The 26,725-nt window shown below is 39.9% G+C and overlaps 1 protein-coding gene across 1 annotated transcript; it reads right to left on the reverse strand.

Moving 5' to 3' along the window:
* Nucleotides 1–2,018: 2,018 nt before the first annotated feature.
* LOC120045933 (myomesin-2-like) lies at nucleotides 2,019–25,587 on the reverse strand. Its single transcript, XM_038990859.1, has 35 exons — nucleotides 25,496–25,587; nucleotides 24,348–24,405; nucleotides 23,882–24,036; nucleotides 23,124–23,210; nucleotides 21,476–21,564; nucleotides 21,247–21,297; nucleotides 20,569–20,733; nucleotides 20,293–20,454; nucleotides 19,942–20,083; nucleotides 19,476–19,675; nucleotides 19,321–19,374; nucleotides 18,599–18,726; nucleotides 17,689–17,872; nucleotides 17,159–17,333; nucleotides 16,944–17,065; nucleotides 15,874–16,061; nucleotides 15,617–15,743; nucleotides 15,118–15,299; nucleotides 14,923–15,037; nucleotides 14,168–14,330; nucleotides 13,741–13,847; nucleotides 13,305–13,349; nucleotides 12,742–12,878; nucleotides 12,175–12,319; nucleotides 12,008–12,070; nucleotides 11,594–11,661; nucleotides 11,238–11,351; nucleotides 7,235–7,322; nucleotides 7,094–7,132; nucleotides 6,495–6,600; nucleotides 5,376–5,539; nucleotides 4,194–4,230; nucleotides 3,933–3,955; nucleotides 3,781–3,836; nucleotides 2,019–3,043 (listed from the first exon to the last, which is right to left on the reverse strand). Exons 1-35 carry the CDS (start codon nucleotides 25,585–25,587, stop codon nucleotides 2,588–2,590), a joined length of 4,287 nt encoding a protein of 1,428 aa, XP_038846787.1. The 3' UTR covers nucleotides 2,019–2,587.
* Nucleotides 25,588–26,725: the final 1,138 nt, after the last annotated feature.

Raw genomic sequence — 26,725 nt, forward strand, 5'->3', positions numbered from 1 at the left:
TGAGCTTGTGTGGTCTACCACTTTGCGGGTGAAACGTTGTTGCTCCTAGTCGTTTCCACTTCACAATAACAGCACTTACAGTTGACCGGGGCAGCTATAGCAGGGCAGAAATTTGACAAACTGACTTGTTGGAAAGATGGTATCCTATGACGGTGCCAAGTTGAAGTCACTAAGCTCTTCAGTAAGGCCATTCTACTGCCAATGTTTGTCTATGGAGATTGCATGGCTGTGTGCGCGATTTTATACACCTGTCAGCAACCGGTGTGGCTGAAATAGTCAAATTGATTGATTTGAAGGGGTGTCCACATACTTTTGTATATATAGTGTACATTTTTTTTACATAAAATTAGGCATAATGATTATGGCTCTAGATTGCAGGAAATAGTTTCAGGTGTTTCAAAAATTCATCCTCATATACTTTGTGTTCTAAAAACAATGGGTGCATGACGCCTCTGATGATCAGTCATCTAAATATTTAATAGCGCCATATCTTATGGTACATTATACATTAATAACATGGATTATATATTTGTTAATTTGGGATTCACCCAGCATTGATTGGTACCAGGTACTAGTTGCCAATTGTGTTGTAAAAGTACCCAGAAACAACCCAGTGGTAACACATAATTTTCTAGTAAACACTTGATAAATACCAAATGTAAGCAGAACCATACAGAATAAAGTGAGACCTACAATTATAATAGATCATTCCCATATTACAGTATTATTGGTCAGCAATCACTTGTGGTTGATGATTGTTTCTGTTGAATATACCTTGGAGATATTAGAACCATTCCAAATGTAGAAATGTATAATTTATTAGCACTGAATATCCTCCTTTTTCAGCCATGTTCTTATCTTCATATTTGTTGAATAGCCCCTTTGGGAGCAGTAAGTAGATAAATCCCTTGCTTTTGTGTGTATTTGGGGTGGTATTTTGTCCACAATGTAGTTTTGTGATTCATCCTCCCACAGCAAATCGATGTGTAAAAGTAAGCCACATGATTCAGTGACTGGTGGCTCCCATCGGGTTTAGTGGCTGTACATGGGAGGTGTCTGTATGAAGCACCAGTGCCACCATGTGGTCAGAGGAAATGGAATACGTGTTCAAAACTGCATTTCAAGGAATGGCTCCAATATTATACTGTATTTGAGTTGAAATGCACATTTAGGCTATTGATGGGGGGGGGTTACAAATACAGCTTTTCTATTTAGAGCCTGTTTGCAAGTAGCAATAATCCATATGTATTAAACATTTTCAGGGGACGACTGTTGAGAGATAGATGGGAACTAGGACCAATATTTACATAATTGATTGATATAAGTTGCTATTGAAAACGATGATTTATATAGACAATTATTTTCAGTGATTAAATATGTATGATTTAATTACATTTACATTTATAATTATTTCAAAAGCTAAATAAGACCATTTTCCTTAATTTGAATTATTCCAATCAAATCCCAACTACAGTGTAATGATTACTAGAGACAGTTTATCAGTGAAATGAGGAAAAACTGTGACGTTGCAAAATTACTTCAAGGGCTAGGGCTTTGAAGTGTATCAAGCTGAAACAGTTTATCAACTACCCAGAAAGTGTATGACGCAAATAGTTAATTGGCTTGTGCTTGACATGTCTCATATTTGGCTTTTTGAATTGAACACACTCAATTAGGTTAGGAGAATGCAACATGAATACAGTTATTTCCTTTCCCATCAAAAGTAGATGTGTGATTGTGTATATTAATGATATCCTTGTGGAGATACTTTACTTACAACTCCCAATGAATAGTGGTGAATCTGGTGGCAAGTTTGCATTGTGCAAACAGCCATACATGAAGTGATTTGTCGATTTGAAAATGAGAGTGGACAAAGAGGCTGTGAAAAGTGCTGATACGATTCAGATATGCCTGTAGCCACTCTAATTGCTTACATATTTTACACTGCATTCAGACACCTTGGGTGAGTGTGCGCTGGAACCCAACAGTAAACAGCTCAGGGACGACACAGTGGGAAGTGATTTTGGCTCTTTTTTATTAACACAAAAGCAGGGGGAGACACGCAGCGGCGAGGAGGGTAACATGATTTATTTGGGTCAGTGACTAGAAACGCCACACCTGCCACTATGGGCTAAGTGGAGGTCCAGCAGGGTTATCCATCCGTAGGGAGAGCCAATTCCTCAAGATTCCACCAGCTAATTGAAAATGCAGCTTTTAAAACAGAGATTTAATAAACTAAACATCAAAGCTGGTCATTTTTCACCAAAGCGCCTCAAGGAAGACAGAGCCAAGTTCATTAAAAGGCTCATTCAGCTTTGTAAACATTGGTGACAAACTCTCTGTTTTTTGTGGCACAACTTCCAACACACTAAATATCTCTTGGCTTCCCGCTCCCAAACCCCCTTTCTTTCTCTCCGAGACATTGGCTCTATCATAAGAAGAAAAAGAGTAAGAGAGCTCAACTGCATCTTCAGTGAAAAATGACAGATATCTACTGTTAAATAACTTTCTATTTGATGACTCATGCTAACATATTAATAACTTTTTATTTTCCTTCCTCTCTTTGGAATTTAAATGCTTTTGTTGTTTACTTTCTCTTTGTTGGGGTAGGGGACTTCATGCCACGAGCTGGGGTGGGGGACTTAAGTCCCCTGGGAGGGGTGGGGGACTTGGCACCGGCTGGAGAAGAGACATGAGCAGGGGCTGGGGAAGGAGTGACAACCTTGGGACCTGGGATCTCAATAGGACGTTTAGGTGGGATAATCGACTTGGGCGTTAGAGTTGGTTTGGCCTGAGGAATCGTATCACCGTGCTTGTAGATGCTCACAACGATATCCACAGACTCTCCTCCATATTTGTTCTGCACCGTCATGGTGTACTTGCCAGAGTTTTCCAGGGACACACCTTTGATGGTGAGACTGGCAAACTTTCCGGACTCGAGGGACACCAAGTACTGGTCATCGGGATACACCTCTGCACCATTTTTGAACCAGGTGACTTGAGGTTTTGGGTCTCCGCACACTGTGCAGGTCAAACTCAGGGTCTACCAAGCGGGGCAAAGGAATTGAAGGAATGGAAAGACCTTGGTTACACAGATATAACAGAAGAACATAGAATGTTGCTTGTGTTGTTCTCACCTAAGCAGTGCTGTTCTTTAATTTAATCAGAGTTTACTATGTTTATCATGTCCTATTTCCCTAGTCTCTTGTCTTTGCCTTACTGAGATGAGCATGTTTCTCAATCCGAGGGGATTCCGGAAGAATCCCCTCTTGTAGCATCAAGGTAAAATAACCAATCACACTACAAACAAGTGTGTGTGTCACTTTGGAGAGACGTGCCGGTTACATTGACCTTTACAAGTAGCTCTATTCTGCCATTATGTAAACCATATACCTCTATGACATGTCTACAGAATACTCCTAGCACATACATCACACTGTATTTCTTTCATAAGGACCCCAGTTTATGCTTACCCCACAATATTTCATATGCTGTGTGAAACCAGACATGAGGTGCTGTAAAAGGCAATATATCTGCACAATCTTCGCCCTATGGGTGATTCTCTAGTGCGGTGTATAATGCAACTGTAGGCTACAATGGACTCAATCAGAAGGCTCTCCAGATTGAATGGAAATTGGGAGCATAGACATCAGCTGCATCCACCTGGTTATGATAGTTGACACTGACTTTCCCAATGTGTTAAATCATGTCTGGTTACCTGTTCTAGCGTTAAATATATTCCCATAATTGTATTCAATCGCTAAATAAAATGTAAATTACCTTCTTCTCCATGATGGTAACAACATCAGGCAGACCGCCCAGCACTTTGCCACGGTCTAAAAATGTAGATATCATATAATCACAAAATTGTCTGAATCAAAAGATTTCCCACAGAGCCACGATCTAGCATTATGACAAGAGAAGGTACTCACTAGCTTCAGCATATGCTTCCTCTCTGGAAAACAATAGAAGAATGGCATTGTTAGTGAGTTCATTAGCACAGTGAGGCGTGCTATATTTCACCCCAAGACTGTGACTCCGTACACATGTTCTGCTTTGCCAAATACTTTAACACTATGTAGGAATCCAAGCTGCATTTTAGCTGTAGGAACGTGGCATTTATACAGTACTGATGCCCTACATATATGTGCATGAAATGAACACTGAACAGAATTATGACGTGATTATCTTACTTTAGTGTTGTGAATTCCGCAAAGGCTTTATCGTAGGCTGTGAACGAAGAAAGAAAAGAGAGGCTACAGTTGGGCTTTTCATAATGTTTCATTAATGTTACACCATACGAAACCAATTTTGAAGTATAGATGGAGTAGCCTACTTTCTTTCTTTTTGTTGCTGTACTTACTGCTACTTGTCTTGGAGACACAACAGCAGTGTGGCAGAGACATATCGTACCTCAATATTGTAATGTTGTTCTGTTTTGCCTGAAATAGCTCATCCTCGCTCACTCATTACTGTTTCCAGACCACAAAATCGCATCACCTGTCAGGGACCAGCCCTTGATTATGTTTGCCATCAAACAGTATGTTGACTAACTGAAGTATGAGCCAGGATTGCACCTTTAATATTGTTGTTCCTGTTATTTCATCCCCCGGATTTGCCTAAATATGCAGCTTGCTTCTGTGTACCCAGCTGCAGAGATGCTAGTCTAAGACTGTGGCAGGACAACAGTCGTGTGGGCAATAGTTAGAGATGGTATGCAAAAACTGCAACAGTGTTTAGTAGTTGGTCATTTTAATAAAGATGTGCAGTGATCTCATTACTGTGGTCCAACTGAAGACTCCACCTCATTGATATACTGCCAGAGCAATGATAATGATATACAACCTCTGCTTTTTCTACATTCAGATGTTATGTACACATACTAAGATGTTATGTACACATACTAAGATGTTATGTACACGTACTAAGATGTTATGTACACGTACTAAGATGTTATGTACACGTACTAAGATGTTATGTACACATACTAAGATGTTACGTACACATACTAAGATGTTATGTACACGTACTAAGATGTTATGTAGACATATTAAGATGTTATGTACACATACTAAGATGTTATGTACACATACTAAGATGTTATGTACACATACTCAGATGTTATGTACACATACTAATGAAGACAACTACAAATGCATGTGAACATTAAAAAAAAAGGAACTTCATTTATCAGGTTTATCATTTCCAGGTTACCATTATCCTGGTATTGTCATTGAGGTTCATACATGCTGAATGTGCTAATATCACTCTTTGAATTCATTTATTATGCTATTTGCAAGACTGACGGAGAAGTAGGTTGTTAAAGTATAGGTACAACAACATACATACTCAATATCAGATATCGTCTGACTTACCATCTCCAGAAAGGTCAATGGTGCGACTGTAGGTGTTCTCCGTATCTATTATCTGGATGTGGTACAGACCCTTATCCTTGTCTGTGGGTTCAAGGATCTCCATAATGGCCATGGCAGGGGTACCTCCAATATGCACCTTCTCAGCGTGAGAGAGTTTGCTTTCCCTGAAAGGGTAAAAGGGGAGGAACCGATGGAGCATAAGTATTGTTTTTGGAATCCATTGTGTTGGATTGAGTAGGTCCCTACTGGTTTACTCAAAGAGCAGTCAATGAAACATGGTATCAACTGAAATTCACAGGTAGCTCGATGATGAATTTATTAGGAGAACATTTAAAAAAAACATAATATGAAATTGTGATTGATTCTAATGAAAATAGTCAAATGTCCAGATTTCTCACATAATAAGTGTAACTTTCTAGTAGTTTATCCAATATTGACCTGCTACAATTGCTGTGCTGGACCATTTGAGCATCATCATTATCTTATTTATGTGCCATTGCCCTCTTGGCAGTCAGGGAGGTCCTGAAATTTGCCCAGCTCAAATTTGTGAGGAATCATGGGAAATGGTAGGCTTTGTTCATTCATTGTGTGTGAAATTGTTGCCATGCTGAAACATGCTCCCCCTGTCAGTGCCATGCACACTGGAAGAAAGTAAAGACCTGAAGCAACTACTTCAAAATGTTCATACAGGGATTAGAAGACCCACGCATGGTTTAGCTGAAACTGGTTTGCCTTACACAAGCTGCTGTAACCAATGACTCCCCACAAGCCTGAGGGAGTGTTTTTTTTTTTTTACCCTGTAGCTATTCTACTAGGTATAGTAGGCCTGTATAATTGTTTCCAAAAAACAGATAATTTGGGAAAATTGCAAATATGATAGATTTGTTTTGTATAGATAGTGTGTGAAGAGAGGCAGTCTCTAGTCTCCCTTTTGTGTCACTCATTTTCAATATCCACCTTTTTATAATAATCTCAAATCATGTTTACATGCCTGGCTCATGTTAAGCCTTGGAATAAAACCTTGTGCGGATTCTATTTCCATAAACATTTCCATAATTTCTAATTATCTGCATAATTGAATAAAAAAGCACCCCCCAAAAAAACGTTGCATATGCTTACGCATGCAGCCAATGGATTTTCATCTCCTCTGTGTAGTATTTCATGTGGCAGTGGAGCTGAATGCCTGTTGCAGTGCAGTGAATTGCCAGCTCCGCTGCAGAGGATCCTGGAGAGAAAAAAAGGAAAAACCATGCGTTCTTTAGTGTACATATGCTGACATTTATGTTCTATACTTATCTTAAGCTAACATATCTTCTTAGATATATACAACTTGGGTATTTGCTGTGGTTTACTAATTGGTTGGCCGGTGCTGGGAATCGGAATCAGTGCAATAAATGCCGTAATGGAGATACAACTTCTGGCTAGGATGACAGGTACTGTACAGATGTTACTTGCAGCCCAGTTCATGAGGGTGTAGTAACAGGACCGTTGGTATGCCCAATGGCTGTGCAATCCTCCTCATTAGTTGTGCTGTACTGATTTAGCTGCACTGAGCAAAACCACAGAACTGTGTGAGGAACAAATTATCTGCAATCTAATGATCAAGTGAGTCTAACTGATTTCTTGCACTGGTTGAATAACAAGCAGAATAAACTGATAACAAATTTGTTTTTAATACTAAAAAGAGAAGTGACAATCAAGAAGATATTAGTACCTACCAGCAAGTTTAGAAAGCTTCTCGATTATTTTATCAAAGGCTGTAAGAGAGATGTTGATAAAACAAAATTATGTTCAAAGTATGTTTACAGTAAGACAATATTTCAGATGCAACATAATATAGTTTTCATATTAATATTTACCATGGCCGGATATTTCAATTTGGGACTGATCCTTTCCTCTGTCATCACTGATGGTAGCTTTGTAAATGCCAGTGGAAGCCTTGGAGAACTAGGTTGGATAAAAAAACAAAGCACAATTTCAGGGATCAAAATAGAATGCAGTCGATAGGCCCACCCTCTGCAATAGTAGCAGAGACCATGTAAGCTACATTAGCTGCCTTACATTGAGAATAATTGTTTTAACTTAGTAATTTCCTGTTCATATAATTGAAAACAATTGTCCCAATTTCATATAATTTTCTCAGCTCTTCTGGGACTTACACTGCCTTCAGAAAGTAATCACACAGTGCCTTCAGAAAGTATTCCACCCCTTGACTTTTTCCACATTTTGTTGTGTTACAGTCTGAATTTAAAATAGATTTAATTGAGATTGTGTCATTTTTTATGAAAAATTAAAAGCTGAAATGTCAATAAGTATTCAAACCCCTTTGTTATGACAAGCCTAAATAAGTTCAGGAGTACATTTTTACTTAACAATTCACATAAGTTGCATTGACTCACTTAACATGATTTTTGAATGACTACCTCATCTCTCTGTACATCTGTAAGGTCCCTCAGTCGAGTAGTGAATTTACAACACAGATTCAACCACAAAGACCAGGGAGGTTTTCCAATGCCTCACAAAGAATGGCTCCTATTGGTAGATGGGTAAAAATTAAAAAAGCAGACACTGAATATCCCTTTGAGCATGTTGAATTTATTAATTACACTTTGGATGGTGTATCAATACACCCAGTCACAACTAGCATACAGGTGTCCTTCCTAACTTCGTCGCTGGAGAGGAAGGACACCACTCAGGGATTTCACCATGAGGCCAATGGTGACTTTAAAACAGTTACAGAGTTTAATGGCTGTGATAGGAGAAAACTGAGGATGGATCAACAACATTGTAGTTACTCCACAATACTAACCTAAATGAAGGGTGAAAAGAAGGAAGTCTGTACAGAATAAAAATATTCCAAAATATGCATCCTGTTTCCAATAAAGCACTAAAGTAAAACTGCAAAAAAATGTGGCAAAGAAATGTACTTTATGTCCTGAATACAAAGTGTTATGTTTGGGGCAAATCGAATACAACACATCACTGATTACCACTCTTTATATTTTCAAGCATGGTGGTGGCTGCATCATGTTATGGGTATGCTTGTCATCGGCAAGGACTAGGGATTTTTTTTATATAAAAATAAACGTAATAAAGCTAAGCACAGGCAAAATCCTAGAGGAAAACCTGGTTTGTATTTATATTTGTATTTATTATGGATCCCCATTAGCTGCTGTTAAGGCAAAATTAAGGCAAGTATACAATTTTAAAAACATGACAAGGCATTCATAACAGATTTCACAACACACTACGTGTGTGCCCTCAGGCCCCTACTCCACTACCACGTATCTACAACACAAAATCCATGTGTACGTATGTGTATAATGCACATGTTATCATGTGTGTGCATGCATGTGTCTGCGCCTATGTTTGTGTTGCTTCACAGTCCCCATAAGGTGTATTTTTATCAGTTTTTAAAATCGGATTCTACTTCTTGCATCAGTTACCTGATGTGGAATAGAGTTCCATGTAGTCATGGCTCTATGTAGTACTGTGCGCCTCCCATAGACTGTGAAGAGACCTCTGGTGGCAAGTCTTGTGGGGTATGCATGGGTGTCTGAGCTGTGTGCTAGTCGTTTAAACAGACAGCACGTGCTTTCAACACGTCAGTACCTCACACAAACACAAGTAGTGATGAAGTCAATCTCTCCTCCACTTTCAGCCAGGAGATATCGACATGCTTATTATTAATGTTTGCTCTCTGTGTACATCCAAGGGCCAGCCGTGCTGCCTTGTTCTGAGCCAATTGCAATTTTCCTAAGTCCCTCTTTGAGGCACCTAACCAAACGACTGAACAGTAGTCCAGATGCGACAAAACTAGAGCCTGTAGGACCTTCCTTGTTGAAAGTGCTTTTAAGAAGGTAAAGTAGTGCTTTATTACGGACAGACTTCTCCCCTTCTTAGCTACTGTTGTATCAATATGTTTTGACCATGACAGTTTACAATCCAGGGTTACTCCAAGCAGTTTAGTCACCTCAACATGCTCAATTTCCACATTATTTATTACAAGATTTAGTTGAGGTCTAGGGTTTAGTGAATGATTTGTCCCAAACATAATGCTTTTAGTTTTTGAAATATTTTTGACTAACTTATTCCATGCCACCCATTCTGAAACTAACTGCAGCTCTTTGTTAAGTGTTTCAGTCATTTCAGTTGCTGTAGAATCTGACGTGTATAGTGTTGAGTCATCCGCATACATAGACACTCTGGGTTTAATCAAAGTCAGTGGCATGTCGTTAGTAAAGATTGAAATAAGCAAGGGGCCTAAACAGCTTCCCTGGGGAATTCCTGAATCTACCTGGATTATGTTGGACAGGCTTCCATTATAGAACACCCTCTGTGTTCTATTAGACAGGTAACTCTTTATCCAAAATATAGCAGGGGGTGTAAAGCCATAACACATATATTTTTCCAGCAGCAGACTATGATCGATAATGTCAAAAGCCGCACTGAAGTCTAATAAAACCGCCACCACCATCTTTTTTAAATAAATTTCTCTCAACAAATCATCAGTCATTTGTGTAGGTGCTGTGCTTGTTTAATGTCTTTCCCTATAAGCGTGCTGAAAGTCTGTTGTCAATTTGTTTACTGTAAAATAGCATTCTAGACACTGGGAGACAAATTCACCTTTTAGCAGGTTAATAACTTAAAACCCAAGTCCAAATATACACTGGAGTTGCTTACCAAGATGTTCCTGAGTGGCCTAGTTAGTTTTAACTTAACTCGGCTTGAAAATCTATGGCAAGACTTGAAAATGGCTATCTAGCAATGATTAACATCCAACTTGACAGAGCTTGAAGAATTTTAAACAGAATAATGTGCAAATACTGTACAATACAGAGACTTACCCAGAAAGACTCACAGCTGTAATTGCTGCCAAAGGTGATTCTAACATAACAGGGGTGTGAATACTTATGTAAATTATATATTTCTGTATTTCATTTTCAATACATTTTCAAACATTTTGAAAAACATGTTTACACTTTATCATTATGGGGTATTGTAGGTTGTTGAGTGAGAAAGAAAATCAATTTAATACATTTTGACTGTAACACAACAAAATGTGGAATAAGTCAAGGGGTACGAATACTTTCTGAAGGCACTGTACATGTGGCCACTTGATGAGCAATATCAAACATGTGACTGTATGTCAAGCACAGGATCAGAGTATTCTTTTTCCATCTCATAGCTTTGTGAGGACATAGTATGAGTGAGAAAGCAAGATTGCAGGGCGTGATTATTTCTAATGACATCATTGGATGTGACTGGTTTCTATGACAGCGGTGCTCTACTGAGGAAAGAGGCGTTCGTCTTCTTCCCTTCAGGGTTATTCCTCTTGTTTCCTATAAATGGCTGGTGTTCCTAGGACCGAGAGTCAAAACTCGCCTTGACTGCATCAGTGTCCGCTTCTCTGACTTCTCTTACATGATCACCAAATGTTTTGGTGGCTGTGTTTTTGTCTTGTCTTATTGTATAAAGCCAACCGTTCCTCTAGGAACTGACTGCATGAGCGTGTAGGCGGATAATACCCTCCTTCAACACAAACAATAGCGATATATTGTAGTACTAGCGACAAAGATGTCTGTCTGACTCTTGCTTGGCCTGATTGTGTCTAGATGTTTGCTGATGATATGGAAAGCCATACCTCTTCAATGGCTGCCTTGAGATTTCCAGCAATGGAGGTCATAGTATGAATGCACCTAACCCTGTTTAACTGGAATCCAGACGGTAAGGTCCTTCACTGTAGCCTATTATTAAAACTACAGGGTTTTAAGAACTCCATTGTGCTTCTGCCTATTGTCCACATAACAACTGCTATTATATGTAGTTTGTTCAATCTGTGTGTTTGTGTGATAAAATTACCAGGGAAATAGGAAGCTTGCAGGCTCCAGATGCCAGATTGGCTGGCCCTTCAGGGGTAATCTCAACGTCATCCTTGAACCAGTGCAGCGCTGTTTCTTTCTTCAGATTATCCACCTGCATTATGAAACAATAGACCCGTGACCCACAGAGAGGTGGACCAGCCCAAACAAAGAGGCATGACTGCACTACAACAACACCATCTGTCATCATGCCTCTCAACAGAGGGGAACAACGACTAAACTGAATCATGCTGACTGTGTTTGTCGTTTAGATTGGCATTAGCGATAACTCACGCCATAATTTCCATTTAATCTCTTGGCCTAATCTAATTGTACTTAAGGTGAATGTTTAATTACCTTGCAGACGAGTGCAACAGAACAGTCGTCCCCAACATGGACTGACAAAAACTCACTGAAGTGGGGGCCTGGAAATAGGGCAATAGACAGAAAGTGGGAGAGGGGGGATGTGAGGGAGAGAGGTGGGGGAGGGGGAATTTGGAGGGAGGGGGAGGGGGTCAAAAAGGTCAGATTTGAATGCATTGTTTTGCTAATAACATCCTTGTATCCTTATAATATCCTTCTTGTAATATCCTTGTAACAATGGGTGGCTTATGGATTTGCAGGTGCGATAACAGTGTGTGGTTTCCATAAATAATGTGAAACTTAATAATTCATTATGATACCTAATCATCATCTGAGTGTACTGGCTGTTTGAAATTAATATTTCATTCAAATATTACTCAAATAATTTCATAAATGTTTTACTTTTACCTTCTTTCACTCTGATGTACTCGCTCCTTTGGTGTTCTGCGTCTGCAAGAGCTGCCTTGAAATCTACAACCCAAACAAAGTGATACATGGGATACATCCTGGATACCTCATGGACCCCTACCCTGGATTAGAGCACAACAACTCCCCCACAGCAGACAGGCTCTCACCATCTCCGATTAGCACCAGAGAGGACTGGCCTCTGGCTTTGCCATCTTCGATCTGAACAGTAAAGGTACCCTCGCTATCCTCTGTGAAATGATCCAGCACAAACTCAATGATACCAGTCTCCACGTTGTGACTCGCATGATTTGGCTGAGAACACAGAGAAGAAGACACCAAGAAAGTTTACAGGAGAGGACTTTACTGAGGGAATATTGTGAATCCAATAATGTGGTTATGTTGTGTGATCTACTCTAGTCTTGGCTTAAAAAGGCTATTCATGCCATACATTGTGATGAGAGTAGAATGTCTAGTTCAAAGACAAAAAAAATTGTCTGTGCATGTTTTGTCTGAAACGACACCTCCTGTGTAGTGCACTACTTTTGACCAGAGCCCCATAGGGTTAGCCTCCTAGGGCCCTGGCCAGAAGTTGTGCACTTTATCGGAAAAGGGTTTCTAAAGAAGTGCACTAAATAAGGAATGGGTGTCAAAAGTGCACTAGGAAATAGGGTACCATTTTGGACAAAGACAATGTGTCCGTTTAGTGTTGACAGGAATAAGGAAGTGACTCTTACATCATTTGCTGAGAGCTCCTTGTTGTTAGCAAAGAACTTGTAGGTGACAGCAGAGGAGATGTGCTCAGCCTGCAGCCAGAAGCACATGCGACCACGCTCCAGAATCTTGTAGGCCAGTTGAGTCTTTAGAGGGATCACTGTGGAAGCAGGATAAAGGGAGGAAGAAGGTGATGCAAATAGAGGTAAGTTTTGTGATAGAAATTACATTTGCTCATGAAAGAAATGTCATTTGTTCAATAGGTATACATTTTCCTCTTCAGAAAATTAGAATAGGCTGTGATGAACCACATGCTAAAAAGTTGATGGAGCAAGGGCTGACAAAAACTATTTTCTGGGATTAACAGTTGTCTCCTTTATGTGGTTTACACGGATCTTACCTCATCACCAGTCTACAACGGCGCACACGCCCATACAGTATATGCAGATTATTCAAGCCAAATCCCCAAAAATGTAATCTTCCTTTTACCCTGAGCTGTGTATTTCAAAATATAATTTGATGGGGACCAGAATGAATGAGATTGAAAATAAAAAATCCATATTGAATAATTCCGAACAAAACCTACCCGGGTGTCTGATACCATAGCTCTTTGCCAGCATTTTCTCCAGCTCTGTAATAGAGGTAAATAAGGGGAAATGCATTTCAGTATTCCAATGATCCAATATCTGTTTCGCAAATTGATTTCAGGAAACAGCCTTCCTTCACAGCAAAGCCTTTTTACATGAAACGTCATCGTATACTTCCACAGTAACAGTTATCTGCACTGCACAAGACCAGACATGCATGTACTGTATCACTAGATCATATCATATTTATGAATGACTGTGATAGGTGCCATTATTGTTTGCCGTATAATGAAGTGCTGTTGTGTTGATTTAGATGTACTAGTACAGTATGCATGCATGTATGGACAAAATCTATTTTATACCATGATATGTCCAGAATGAGGGTTATAAATAAGTAACCTCCTATTTATGATCCATTCCCCAGCCAGGGCCTACCTTCGGCATGGATTTCATGGCTGGCAGAAACACCATCCGTGTTAGTTACAGAAACAGAGAAGCAACCCACATCCCCCTGGTCAGGGTGCTTGAAAATAAGCTTGGAGCTAGAATGTAATAAAAGAAAAGACACACCATTGAATATAGAGTCCAGGAGATATTTAGCACATCAACTGAAGTATATATTTTTATTTAACTAGGCAAGTCAGTCAAGAACAAATTCTTATTTACAATGACGGCCTGGGAACAGTGGGTTAACTGCCTTGTTCAGGAAGCAGAACGACCAATTTTTACCTTGTTAGTCGGGTATTCGATCTACTAACCACTTGGCTACCTGCTACCTATTACACATTTCTGAATCACTACTAAGAAGTTTTATTTAGATAAAATATATTTGATCTGTTGACAAGTTTTGTGCATAGCTTACGTGCTGCCCTCTGTTTTGATGACAATTTCTTTAGAGAAGTCAGTGATTTCCTTGTAGAATTTCTTCCACACAAAGTGGGAGCTCTCCGTAATTTGACAGCTTTCAAATGACAGGATGATGTCACCTGACTCTTTGTCCACTGTGCAGGTCATCTCCTGGGCACCTTTTGGATTGACAAAGCAAAGAGTGAAGTTGACAGGCAACAGCAATAAAAATCTGGCACTGCAAGTACAGCATGTACTCGAGATGGGTGTTTAGGTGCAGTCATACAGTACTAGCGTAGTATGCTCATTATATGTCCACAGTGTATTTGTGTCTGTATGTTCTGCATCCTCTGTTGAATTAATATCAAAAGAATTGTGAGAATGACTTTTCCCTGATCTCACCCAGTGCTTGAGTTGCTGAGGTCCCTGCAGAATACAACACTGCTCTCTGCTGGTTGCCTGATGCTCTCATTCCAACCACTTTACAGAGCTCAATATGAGTCATCTATTTTTCTCTCCTCCCACGTCCTCCCAATGTTCCTTATCAACAGAAGAACAGACAACCCCTCCCTAGGCTCCTCCTCAACATCCCTGTCTAGTGTACCCCACACTTTGTGGTGTTACTCTCCTACATTTCAGCTAATCTAACTCCCATTTTAATGGGAATCCTGACCCAAATAAACATTCTCCGTGGAACGCACTGAATGAATGCTGCTCTGTACTAAGCCACATTGAAGCTCAGCATGGGGAATTGTGTCTGTCCAACAGTACCTTCCACTGCTTTGGCAACCACAGGGTTAGAAGCCAAGGAAGGCTTGCCGGCACCTTCAGAGTTCGCCGCGCGCACTCTGAACACATATGACACTCCGGCTTCCAGCCCAGTCACCTGAAAACAACAAGGACTATAAAATGTGCCAGACAGGGTACATTGTCATAACTCATAGGTATTCTAGGAATACTCTGTACCTTGTGGTAGCGGTGACTGACAGCATGGCTCTCATTGGAACAGTGCCATTCATCTGAGCCTTTCTTGGCAAAGTCCACAAAGTAGCCTGTGATTGGGCTGGTGCCGGTGTAGACGGGAGCCTTCCACTCCACCACCACAGAGTCATCACGGATCTCGCAGAAGGTCATGTCATAAGCTGGACCTGAAATTCAGAGTGCAGTAAATGTAGAAAATTACAGCCAAGCAGTTCTTTAAGTCAGACACACAGAGCATAGAGGTCAGACTGTGTAATGTGTACGTGCTGCTATCTTAATGATTGATGTTGGAAGTGGCACTGCCGATAAGCTTGAATGCACCTCTTCCAGAATTCATCATCACATAAAAAGGATGAGATATGCATTACGGTTTAAATATGCAACGGTATTTGCATGTAAAATGGCATTCGCTTCTTTGAACAATGCACACTTTGTTTCATCTTTAAAATATCAACTTGTTTCAGAGAGGTTTTCGGTACTATACCTGGCTCTGGCATGGTCCAGGCATCACAGTGAAAAGCCTTGCTAGGGGCAGAGGGGGCACCAAGACCAGCAAGACTTCCACCATAAACCATGAACTCATAGACTGCACCTGCACTTAGATGTTCAACCTGTAGTTGATAGGGAAAGTATTAAAACTGTTAAAACTGTTTGAATCACTGCATAATTGATTCATTATGATCCAATGATCCTAACTGTAACAGCAAAAAAAAAATTGACTAAGGTCAATCAGATTTATACCTTGAACAGCCTCTCTTTGATGGGTGGGATGTTGACCTCTCTCCATGTGTGTTCTCCGTGCCTGCGTTTGTTGATGTAGTATTCAGCCACCGGAGAGCCACCAGAGTGGACGGGCCGCTTCCAGTTCAGAACCATGGACTCTCCATCACAAGCGAGCAGAGCAATGTCATATGGAGCAGAGGGAATAGCTGCAAACAGAGTTTAAAAGTGTCTAAACATGTATCATGGTGGATATATAGCAGGGGTCCCTAACTCCTGGTGAAATACTGGTTGTGCTTTAAGTAGCATGTATACAGTGCATGCTTTCCGAATCCACATCATGGAGTAAACTAGCATGTTAAATATGATCATTGTTCACTACAAACTACAAAATACTGCCATCCACATAGTTTGGAGCATCACCAATAAATGAGTTTAAAAATGTATGGTGTGATGAAACAATCTGCAGTTGTTGGTTGAATGTCCCAAAGGAACTCTGAGCCAATGGTTGGTTTTTGACTCATATTGCCTAAATTATTCACATTATTTGGACGAGAAAAGTACATGACGATTGGCTAAATCAAATAGGCTCCCAGTCTGTCCTGCTGAAACTTTTGAATTGGAAGGATAATGGTGCTCTTTTATTGGAGACATTGATTTTAGATATTCGGCCAAGTTAAGGCATCAAAGTTAGATGTCTTTGTTTGTCATACTTCTGGACAGCTACCAACAGACTTGTTAAACAGTCTTGATAACCTTCCTACAATTGAATCACTATGATCATTCACAGAGAAAAGAGTCTCCAGCTAAGCACAGTGGGTCGCTAAAATCGTGTATTTGCATTTTTCTTCTGCTGTTACTTTTGCTACTGCCAGATTGAACCCAGCACTTTTTACGCCTGGTTGGAACCTTGACTAATGACAATTATATCCTGTGCGTGTGCGTGTGCATGTGTGTGTGTGTGTGTGTGTGTGTGTGTGTGTGTGTGTGTGTGTGTGTGTGTGTGTGTGTGTGTGTGTGTGTGTGTGTGTGTGTGTGTGTGTGTGTGTGTGTGTGTGTGTTTGTGTGTGTGTGTGTGTGTGCAAACTCACTGAGGGCAGCTTTGACAGAGAGGGGGGACGACTCCTGTGATTCATCACTAAGACCCAGCTCATTGATGGCTTGCACACGGAAGACATACGTCTCACCAGTGGTCAGGCCTTGAACCACAAATCTAATCAAAAATAGCAGATGAAGTAAAATGTCAACATATTATGATGAATGAAATCACACTCTTTAAATAATAAGTCTATGACTGAATACATACTTGTTGCTCTTGTGAGGCTTGTGGTTAGCCGAATCCCAGTCCTTGGAGCCTTTTACACAGACATCAATGTAGTAGCCAATAAGGTTATTAGGCTCCTTGGGTTCAGCCCATTGGATAACAAGAGATGTGTCAGTTTGCCTTGTGGCAACCACCTGACCAGGAGCGGAGGGGACACCTACAGTAGATCAATAGGGCATGGTTAGGCTCCTTAAGTTCAGGCCATTGGATAACAAGAGACGTGTCAGTCTCCCTTGTGGCAACCATTTAACCAGAAGCGCAGGGTTCACCTACAGCAGATTAACAGGGTTAATGTCTAGTGGAAAATGTCAACTATCTACTTACTTTGATTGAAGGACTATTATTTCTTAGCAAAATCTACAATATGAATTACTTTTTACATTTTTTCAAATTCCACCCTTGACTATTGTTGTGATTTGCAGGGAGTTTGACTTTTAGAGAGAATACTTGAGCACAACCTTGGGGAGGACTCTAAGAGATAGCTATAAAGCCATTGAAGAGGACACTCTTACCACGCAGCTCTTGAGTCTGAATGGGCTCAGTAGGCTCAGAGGCTTCACTGCTGCCGTACATGTTTGCAGCCAGTACGCGGAACAAGTACTGTTTTCCCTCAGCCAAGTCAAACACGGCATAACGAGGAGATCTCACAGGCACCTGAGTGTTCACCCTCTGCCATGCACCGGTCTCAGCTAGGCACTGTGAGGGAAGAACCCCAAAAACAAGATTTACACCCTGTTACAACATCTACAGAAACAGGCAAATGAAATGGAGAGAAAGATAGAACCCTAAATCATTTTGCTGACTTCAGCTATTCATTCGGGTGGTGACCCTGATTGTTTTTGCCCTCGATTATACTATTGAACGCATCTTAAGAAAGATTCCATCTGTTTTAGAGCAGAGTTTCTCAAACTTGTTGGGCCCGCTGACCTCATAATCAGAACACAACTTGAGTGAGATAAAAAACATTTTGCATACAAGGAATTTTACTACAACTTCCGCAGTGCATGGCCTGACGAACCAAGTCTCGGGAACATTTTAAAGGCCCGCCTCTTGTGCAGTTTTCAAGCTAATTTCCAGAAATTCTACACCTTTTGTCATGTGGCACAGATATGTTGTTGCAGCTTTAAAGCTAATGTCCTGCAATTCTACAAATGTCGTATGAGGCAGAGAGATATTACAGTGCATTTATATGAATACATTTTTTAAAATCTGTTCTTGTTAGTAATAATCCAAAAAATAAATGAGACATTTGGATTTTGGATTTTTTTTGTTGATATTTTGAGATCTGGCCACAGACCCCACTTTGAGAACCCTGTTTTAGAGGACACAAATATATCAATTCCATGTTGAAATGTGTCTCTATTCTGTAGCTGCAAAATTTGTGAAAAAAATTAACCTGGTGGAGAACAGTGAGAGACCAACCTTCTCAATATAGTACCACACTGGGGCCCGGCCGTGATAGGGGGCAGGTTTCCAGCTGAGGACAACATATGTTCGGTCGGTCTCTGGGGCATGCAACTTTGAGGGGGTTCCTGGCACCTTCTTCTCGTCTACGGACACAAGACATCACAGAGATTTACTGTCTTTAGCCCAAGTGGGAACATTCACCCGAGTTGACAAAAATATTGCCACAATAACAAATGTTTTCAAGGTTATGAAATTGTAGTACTAAAGACTTTTTCTCTAGCCTGTCTATGCACATCGATCTGTTGCTAGTATAGATGTGTTACGTTCAGTCTGAAGAAGGTGCCACAGATGGTTGGATCTCAGCATCCTGATGGAATTCTCATCAAAAACTAATCAGCAGCTCTCTGATGAGCCCAAATTTAGGCTGTATAATTATTGCTAATTATTGAGACGGGAGAATCGTGAAAAGAAAAATGTGAAATGTGACAGTTGTTATTGGTGTTTTATTATACAGATGGAAGACATGGTACAATGTGAGGGGCTAATGATATCTCAATATTCTAAATGGGTAGTTTACCCTCATTATTCTTCTTAGTGCTACTGACACTGATGAAGTGTAAAGAAATAAGCCTAAAAAAGTAATAGCATGACTGCTTAGAAGAACGTCAAAGATTTTTGTATCAAACTAGTTATCGAGTTTCAAGGACCCCCATACATCATAGAAAACCATTTAGTACCTTCAACGTCATCGTAGTAAGTTACAACGTCAAGTTTACCACCCAACTTGATGGCTGTCAAACAAAGATAAAAACAGAAAATTATATACATTCATTTGATTCTAGGGAATACATGACCTCACAAGTTAAAGTTTACGAATTCATCCTCACATTACCATGGAGCCTTTCAAATTCAGTTGGGTCCAGGGCGGCAATGGGGTCAGACATTCTGGAGGGCTTGCTGATACCTTTTGAGTTTATCGCCCGCACACGGAAGTAATAGGAGTGGCCCTCAAAAAGGCCAGGCACAGGGTATTTACAGATCTTAATGGGGGAGTCGTTGCACTGCACCCAATTTTCAGTTCCAGTTTCGCATCTGCAAAAAAAATTGGAAAATTGGTACATCTCCAATATATAGCTACATTATCCTGTCACAAGATACGAACAGTGGTGGGAGATTATAGCTTGTAATTTACAGATTTGCCTCCCATTTTCAGCCTAGAATGATATGTGATTTTAAGAAAAAAACTACCAGAATGTATATAACGAGGGCCTGGAGTTTTTCCTGGTCAGGTAATGGCATCAGGGAAAAAGTAGCTGGATATATTCACATTTGATTCCCATTTTAACACCTTCCGTTACCTATCTACAAAGTATCCAATAATGGGGCCTTCAGTAGTGGTGTTGGGAGGCTTCCAGGACACGATGACATAATCTCTGTTGGCGTCATGGATCTTGATGTCCATAGGGGCACCTGGAGACCCAGGTACTGGGGGTGGACCATCTGGCATAGGGACACAAAGCACGTCACATCATCACAGTCTGTCAAAGTACATCACGCTATACTTGAAATGCCCTGTGAACAGAATCATTCAAGGACCAAAGAGCTTTTTGAAAAATAGAAGAATATAGCTCATACTAGTTTTCAAAGTAGATGCATTGCTGGTACACACAGAGGTGGGATACAATTCTCAAAGTTAGCAGATTTTTTACCGGCACAGGAGACGAATGCACTGTGCGCAGCATCTCCCCCCTTTGTCACCATACGGAGAGTGTAGACGCCCTCATCATCCTTGTTCAGGTGAGGCAGGTTCAGCTTGGTCTCGCCTCTACCAGACTCTATCTTCACCCACTTGGAGTCTGACAGCCGATGATCTAAAACAAAACAAAAACGCCAACATTAAAAGTGAACAACTGTCCATGGCTGAAGTTACAAAAATGGTCTTGTAAATCGGCTGTTATTGAAAGCAGTAAGAGAAAATGTGTTACCATCTCTGAACCATTGAGCTTCAGGCTGCAGATTGGCTAGGTTGGGGCTAATGTTCATTGTGGCTGCCAATGTGACCGTGTCTCCTTCTGTTCCAAAGACCGAGCCAAAAGTCTCCAGGAAGGTGATGTTGATCTTGGTGTATTTGATCTCCGGCAACATGGGAACTGCAGAAGATAGTAAAACAGGATAGACTTACAGTATTATGACTCTATTTTAGTAATATAATTATAGATGACCATGATCAGAAGTATATTCAGCAATGATGTATGTAATTACATACACTTTAAAAGAGAGAAAGCACTGAATTATTTGGAAGACTTTGTGGTTTTCTTTTTAAAAAATCCATACAAAGGTGCAATTCATGTTGTGATTAGTATAGAAGTTTCATCAGATAATGTCTCTGTCGATTCTTACAGGGATAAATAAAAACTAACATTATTCTCATATGTTGAGAATGCATGTTTGAGTTGATATACCATCTACAGTAGTTTATGTTTGTCTCTCACAATAGTATAAACATTGTTTATATGTAGGCTACATCCTTGCAACGCAAGAAGAATGTTGCCATATTCAAACAATCCCCAGTTACTGGATTTGACTCAACAGTGGTCAAGATCTACTCAGAGGATAAATGTATCAGGAAGAATACACAGGACAGTGGTGTTGGGTGGACTTACTTGTGTAAGGAAGCCATGCATAGGAAGATAAATGCCCTTCTTCTCTGAATCCTGCAAAACAGACATATTATACACATACAATCACTACACAACAACAAAATACATTACACTATAATATTGTATCGTGGTATAAATCAAGTATATAAACATACCGTTTAAATAAGCCATATCATGAAAATCAATGCATTAACAAAACGTATATACTGTATGTTTGCTTTGCCAAACTTACTCTTGACAATGACAGAGGCCTGAGTAGAGACCTGTCCATGAATGTTACTAGCTACAGCAGTGTACTGCGCAGTGTCATCGGTTTCACACCTATAGGGAATACCAGAAGAATACATTGTTGATAATGTACATGAAAACATAAAAACATCTCAGCAATACCTAAGGCTTAGACTTTGTCTCCATCTATAGTTTGTGTGGGTATATTTTTGTATGTAGGACTTTGATTAATTGACTAACCACCAAACATAATTTCCTGAGTTGAATTTACAGGATGGTAAACTTTCAAAGGATGACAAATTATGCAGATTATGCAAATTGCTGTTGACAAAATGATTACTGGGAAATATCAAGCCATGATCCTCATTTGAAATGGTGCTATGACTTTATGAATGCACAGTAAATTAATACTGCAAATATACATCATTTTCTAGCTTGTAAGGGAAAGGAAAGGGAAAGGGGGATACCTAGTCAGTTGTACAACTGAATGCATTCAACTGAAAAGTGTCTTCTGCATTTAACCCAACCCCTCTGAATCAGAGAGGTGCGGGGGGCTGCCTTAATCGACATCCTCGTCATCTGCGCCCGGGGAACAGCGGGTTAACTGTCTTTCTCAGGGGTAGAACAACAGATTTTTACCTTGTCAGCTCAGGAATTCGATCCAGCAACCTTTCGGTTACTGGCCCAACGCTCCTACCCACAAGGCTACAGTACCTTCCGCCCCAAGGGTCTCTTATTTTGACCTCTACAGTATAACCACACACTCAAGGTCAGATATTATCAAATCTTTGGAACTTAAAACGACAGGAGAATAATGCTATGCAGGAAGAAAAAAAACTATGCATGAATTATTCATGAGATATTCATGAGAGGCTCTAAGACATGAATGGCAAACATCTGAAGCTGCAAGGAGAGAGGAGGTTGAGAATAGTGACAGATATAAGACCTTGACCCCGCATATAACATTTTAAAGCTGTCCATGCTCACTTTCCCTCACTGTTTCCAAACCATGGTTGTTTTCTTTTGAGTGTGAAAGAGTTTGAACCCAGGGAGAATACAGAGTGGCATTTCTTTATTGAGACCCTTCACTTTGATTTGGAGAGGCAAAAAGGGCTTTGAGACTTAAGGTGCGAGTTAGCGTTGGTGCTCCTGACACTGACAGCGAGCGTATACAGTGCTCTTTAAGGAGCTCCAGGATCAAATGACAAAGAGCTCAGCACTTTGCTGTGAACAGCTGATGAGTCCTCAAGACGAGGGCAGTGCCCAGGGGGGCTTTGGACTAAATTGGAAAAGCTCCACTGCTACGGCTCCACCATTCACAAGGGTCCCTTTTGTGGACACTTGCGTGTTAATTAAGTTAACAGTAAACAATGTGATTGTGAGTGAAATGCAGGGAGGCCACAATGAAAATCTCAGATGGTCCAGGAGCAAAGTCATGATATTGTATAAGACTTTTTAAATGGGGGTGATAAGCTATCATGAGAGGATAATGTTTTCCGGACAAATGGATCTAAATAATATAAAAACCTGTGATTTCCCATAATATAAAAACCTGTGATTTCCCATAATATAAAAACCTGTGATTGTTTCACCACTGAATGTGTGTATCCATTGTGCAGCCTAAGGTTTTTCCTCCCGTGAGAATAACTTACTTGACGATCTCCAGGTTATGAATTCCAACATTGTCCTGCACATTGTATTTCATTGACGATAAGTCAATGCTGACACCATCTTTATACCTGGAGAGAAATCAATTAGAAATGGTTAAGGTGAAGTCTTTCAAGTGGCTGTGGTAACACAGGAAAAAAGTAATAACAGTATGCAGACTATTGTGATGTGACTGTGTATAAGCAGTCTGTACCTTTGTCATAACGTATACCTTTAGTGTAAAACTATAAGACGCAAATCTCAAGAATGGGAAAAAAAACATTATTACAGAGACAGTAACAGGTTAAGATTAGCAATGCTGACTTCTAAATCCAACACCATCAATCATCCGTAAAACTTTGACCACTATTTCAATCTAACAGAGTGTATGAAAGAAAAACACTAGCATTAAGCAGTTCTCCCTTTGTGCTACACCAGTACAATAACATTCTGCACCGATAGATAAGCCGCTAAATGCTGCTGTTGAACTTGCTGAATGACTGTTTTGGACACAGATGTAGGATATTAATTTGATCACGCTTTTGTAACTGAGAATTTGCTTGCAAACTTGTAGTGTATTCTAGGTTTAAAAATGTCAGACTTGATTTGCCATAACGAAAAAATTTACCACCCCTACCAAAAATGTCCATTCATTATTATCCACATAAGAATTCACATTTCTTGTTGCTGCAGGCTTATTTTACTGCTGTAGCAAACTGGCTCAAATGACGATCCTACATCTGTATTTAGACTGAATCCTCACCATTTCACAAAAGGGGTTGGGTAGCCCTCGACCGTGCAGTATAGCTTCACGGGAGTGTGCTCCCAAACAGTATGGGATCGGAGTGTGGTCAGGAACTTAGGGCCCCTGATCATAGACTCCTCACGGACGTACTTCTCAACCATCTTCTTCCTCACCTGAAGGCAAAATGGACATTTTACATTTTTCTTCAATACCCTTTTCAAACTACTAAGCCAAGCCAAGCTGAGGCGACCTGTACTGCCCTGGCCAGGTAATGCATCCATCATAGTTACTGGAACTGTGCTAGACAGGATAATGCAAAAAGTAAATATCAGAGCCTGCACAATATGGTTTGGCTTGGCTCAAACGTGTGAAAAGTGTACTTGTGCAGATCTGATACTTAATATTTTCGCTCATCTTTTTCAAATGACATCTTTAATTATGGTGACATGCTGAAATCTCCCAACATGACAGATGAGGACCTTACCACTCCCTGGATTCTTGTTTCTTGTTTGTGATGATAATCGTCCTCCACCACCTCAGAGCTATATGAGCAAAACAAACCTAGTTATTAAAGGATAATTTACAAAAAGTCAACAAGCATAACAAGCATTTACGAACTAATATAAGAAAGGCCCAACACAGTGAAAAACTAAGCACCACAAAAAACATCTATGTTAAGTCTAACCATAACAATCATTATTTGCTATACATACAGTAAGCATCTTATTTGCATTTTAATCATTGGCTTATTGCTGAGTAAATGTAGTCGTAGAGCTACAGAGCACTTCGTTAGCATCAAAAGACCTCTAACAGCATCATGTTGACAGTATTCTCATGCCCTTTTTTGTCAGATTACTTAATGTACTATTTCTTGCAGATGAATCATCAATCTATACATACCTGACAGAATGATCATAGAAGTGTGTACAGGTAATATAGATTACGTGATCGGAGATGACACAGATGAAACTGGGTACAATCCATAGAATGTATGGTGCAAACTAATATGAGTGTCCTGTCTCTACTCCTGACGTCAACAAACACAAGTAAACACACCCTTCTTTAAAGGCAAATCAGTCCAAGGTGTATTACAGAGGAAAACGTTAATGGTATTATAATCATACCCACACAAATATGACAATTAGTCACCATACAAGACAGTAAAGCATATGTGTCCCCAGTTTATAGAAGAGAATGTGATCCAGTGATGTAGTAGCAATAGGATGGCTGCATAGTTACATGAGATTTGACAATTAGCAGGGAACCAACCTATTAGTGGGTTACAAGTGCTCTCTCTAGGTGTAAACTTAGCCACTGTTAAATGCCAAGCTGAAAACACTACCTACCATTTGAAACTGTACACCGAGGGCCAGATTTACTTGATGTATTTACACCAGTTCTTTATTTTCAGAGGAGAATAAAGACTGGGAAAAAATGTGTTAACTGTCTTAATTTACATTTAATCTAACTATGCTAAATAAGCTCTATACAGTTTAAATGCTTAATTTACTCTGGTAGATAGCAGGTGCAATTTATACTCCTGTGCAAACAATTGTAAATCTGGCCACCAGTTTCCAAACCACTAGTATGTTTCAAATGAAGCATAGGATTCCAATGGGCCCATCTCCTTACCTTGTGTACTGCTTTGCTACCACCTTAGACTGTGCACTGTGGTAGTCATGGCTGACGTGCACGTGCTTGTGTCTGGCAACTGTCGCAGCCATAGTTGATAACTTTTAATGACCTGTGATTCAAATGAGGAACACACTTACTGTATTCTATTGGCTAACAGCAATATAATGGCAACCATAGAAATACAATATAATAGTTGTATCTCGATGATGACAACAAACCATGTTAATGTAGAATTACTACAATGCAATGCAACGGATGCATGGCTCTTCGGGCTCTTTGATCCATTGATGCATTTCAGGGCACAATATGCAGTACGGTACAGTATGTCCTTCAACATCAAATTATATGTCTTAGGTATTAGTGCCTGTAAGATTACAGACACTGGGGATAGAATTCCATCAAACCTGCACTGCGGGAGAAAGATTGGGCCTGTTCTTATGTAATGGAAGAGTCTGAGTTATGGGCAGAAGAAATGGAAAGCAAATTCATTGGAGGTTTGAATTAGATGGTGGGGGCGTTGAGGCTTAGAGCTAGTTAATGGCTTAAGTATTCATCTATGAAAGTTCAGTTATTACCAGTTATTCTCACAATACAGCAATCTAAATGTAATTCAGACACCTATTAAATATGAATGAGTTATATATAGCCTATATTCACAGGTGATGTGGTGATAAATAAGAACATACAAAACCATATAGCCTTTAACAGATTGAATATTAACAGACACAAGAACAGTCTGAGCACTTGGAAGTTATTTTTAATTGCAGTAAATAATATGGGAATAAAGTCAAAACTTAGTTTAAAGTAACTGTCCAGTGTTTGCAGATTTCTATGAAATATGACCTATAATTAATTACAATATGAGTGAAATAGTTTTCCTTCCAAAAATGTTTAGTTATGTATGCTAATTTAAAAGCAGCTTTTCTTTGTTGGAATGATGCGGGCGAACCCCAACAACAGAATGGTGTGGGCGTAAACCGGTCATAAAAAATATTCACATCAGTAGACCGCTGATTGGCCAGCTCAGCCAACGAGCCAACATGACATCATTTTCTGTGAGGAAATAGCAAGCATTTTTTAAACGGTCTGTTTGAGATACAAGTTTGAGGTGGAGTTTTTGAAGTGTTTTTCACCAATGTATGCTTTGGCCACAAATACGAGTAAAGGACAACGTTATTTGGGTGTCAGTTAACAGAATATTAACTTTTAAAAGTGAGATTTTCACTG

This window comes from Salvelinus namaycush, chromosome 4 (genome assembly GCF_016432855.1).
Source record: "Salvelinus namaycush isolate Seneca chromosome 4, SaNama_1.0, whole genome shotgun sequence".
In the NCBI taxonomy this organism is placed as follows: domain Eukaryota; kingdom Metazoa; phylum Chordata; class Actinopteri; order Salmoniformes; family Salmonidae; genus Salvelinus; species Salvelinus namaycush.

What these genes read in the sequence shown, in the direction of transcription:
- LOC120045933 (XM_038990859.1), bottom strand. Translation starts at nt 25,587, where the DNA reads ATGGCTGCGACAGTTGCCAGACACAAGCACGTGCACGTCAGCCATGAC. An exon ending in GTAGCAAAGCAGTACACAAG is followed by an intron (nt 24,406 to 25,495) that starts GTAAGGAGATGG and finishes TTGCTCATATAG; the next exon opens with CTCTGAGGTGGTGGAGGACG. An exon ending in GCAAGCTTCCTATTTCCCTG is followed by an intron (nt 7,323 to 11,237) that starts GTAATTTTATCA and finishes TATCCAACCTAG; the next exon opens with TTCTCCAAGGCTTCCACTGG.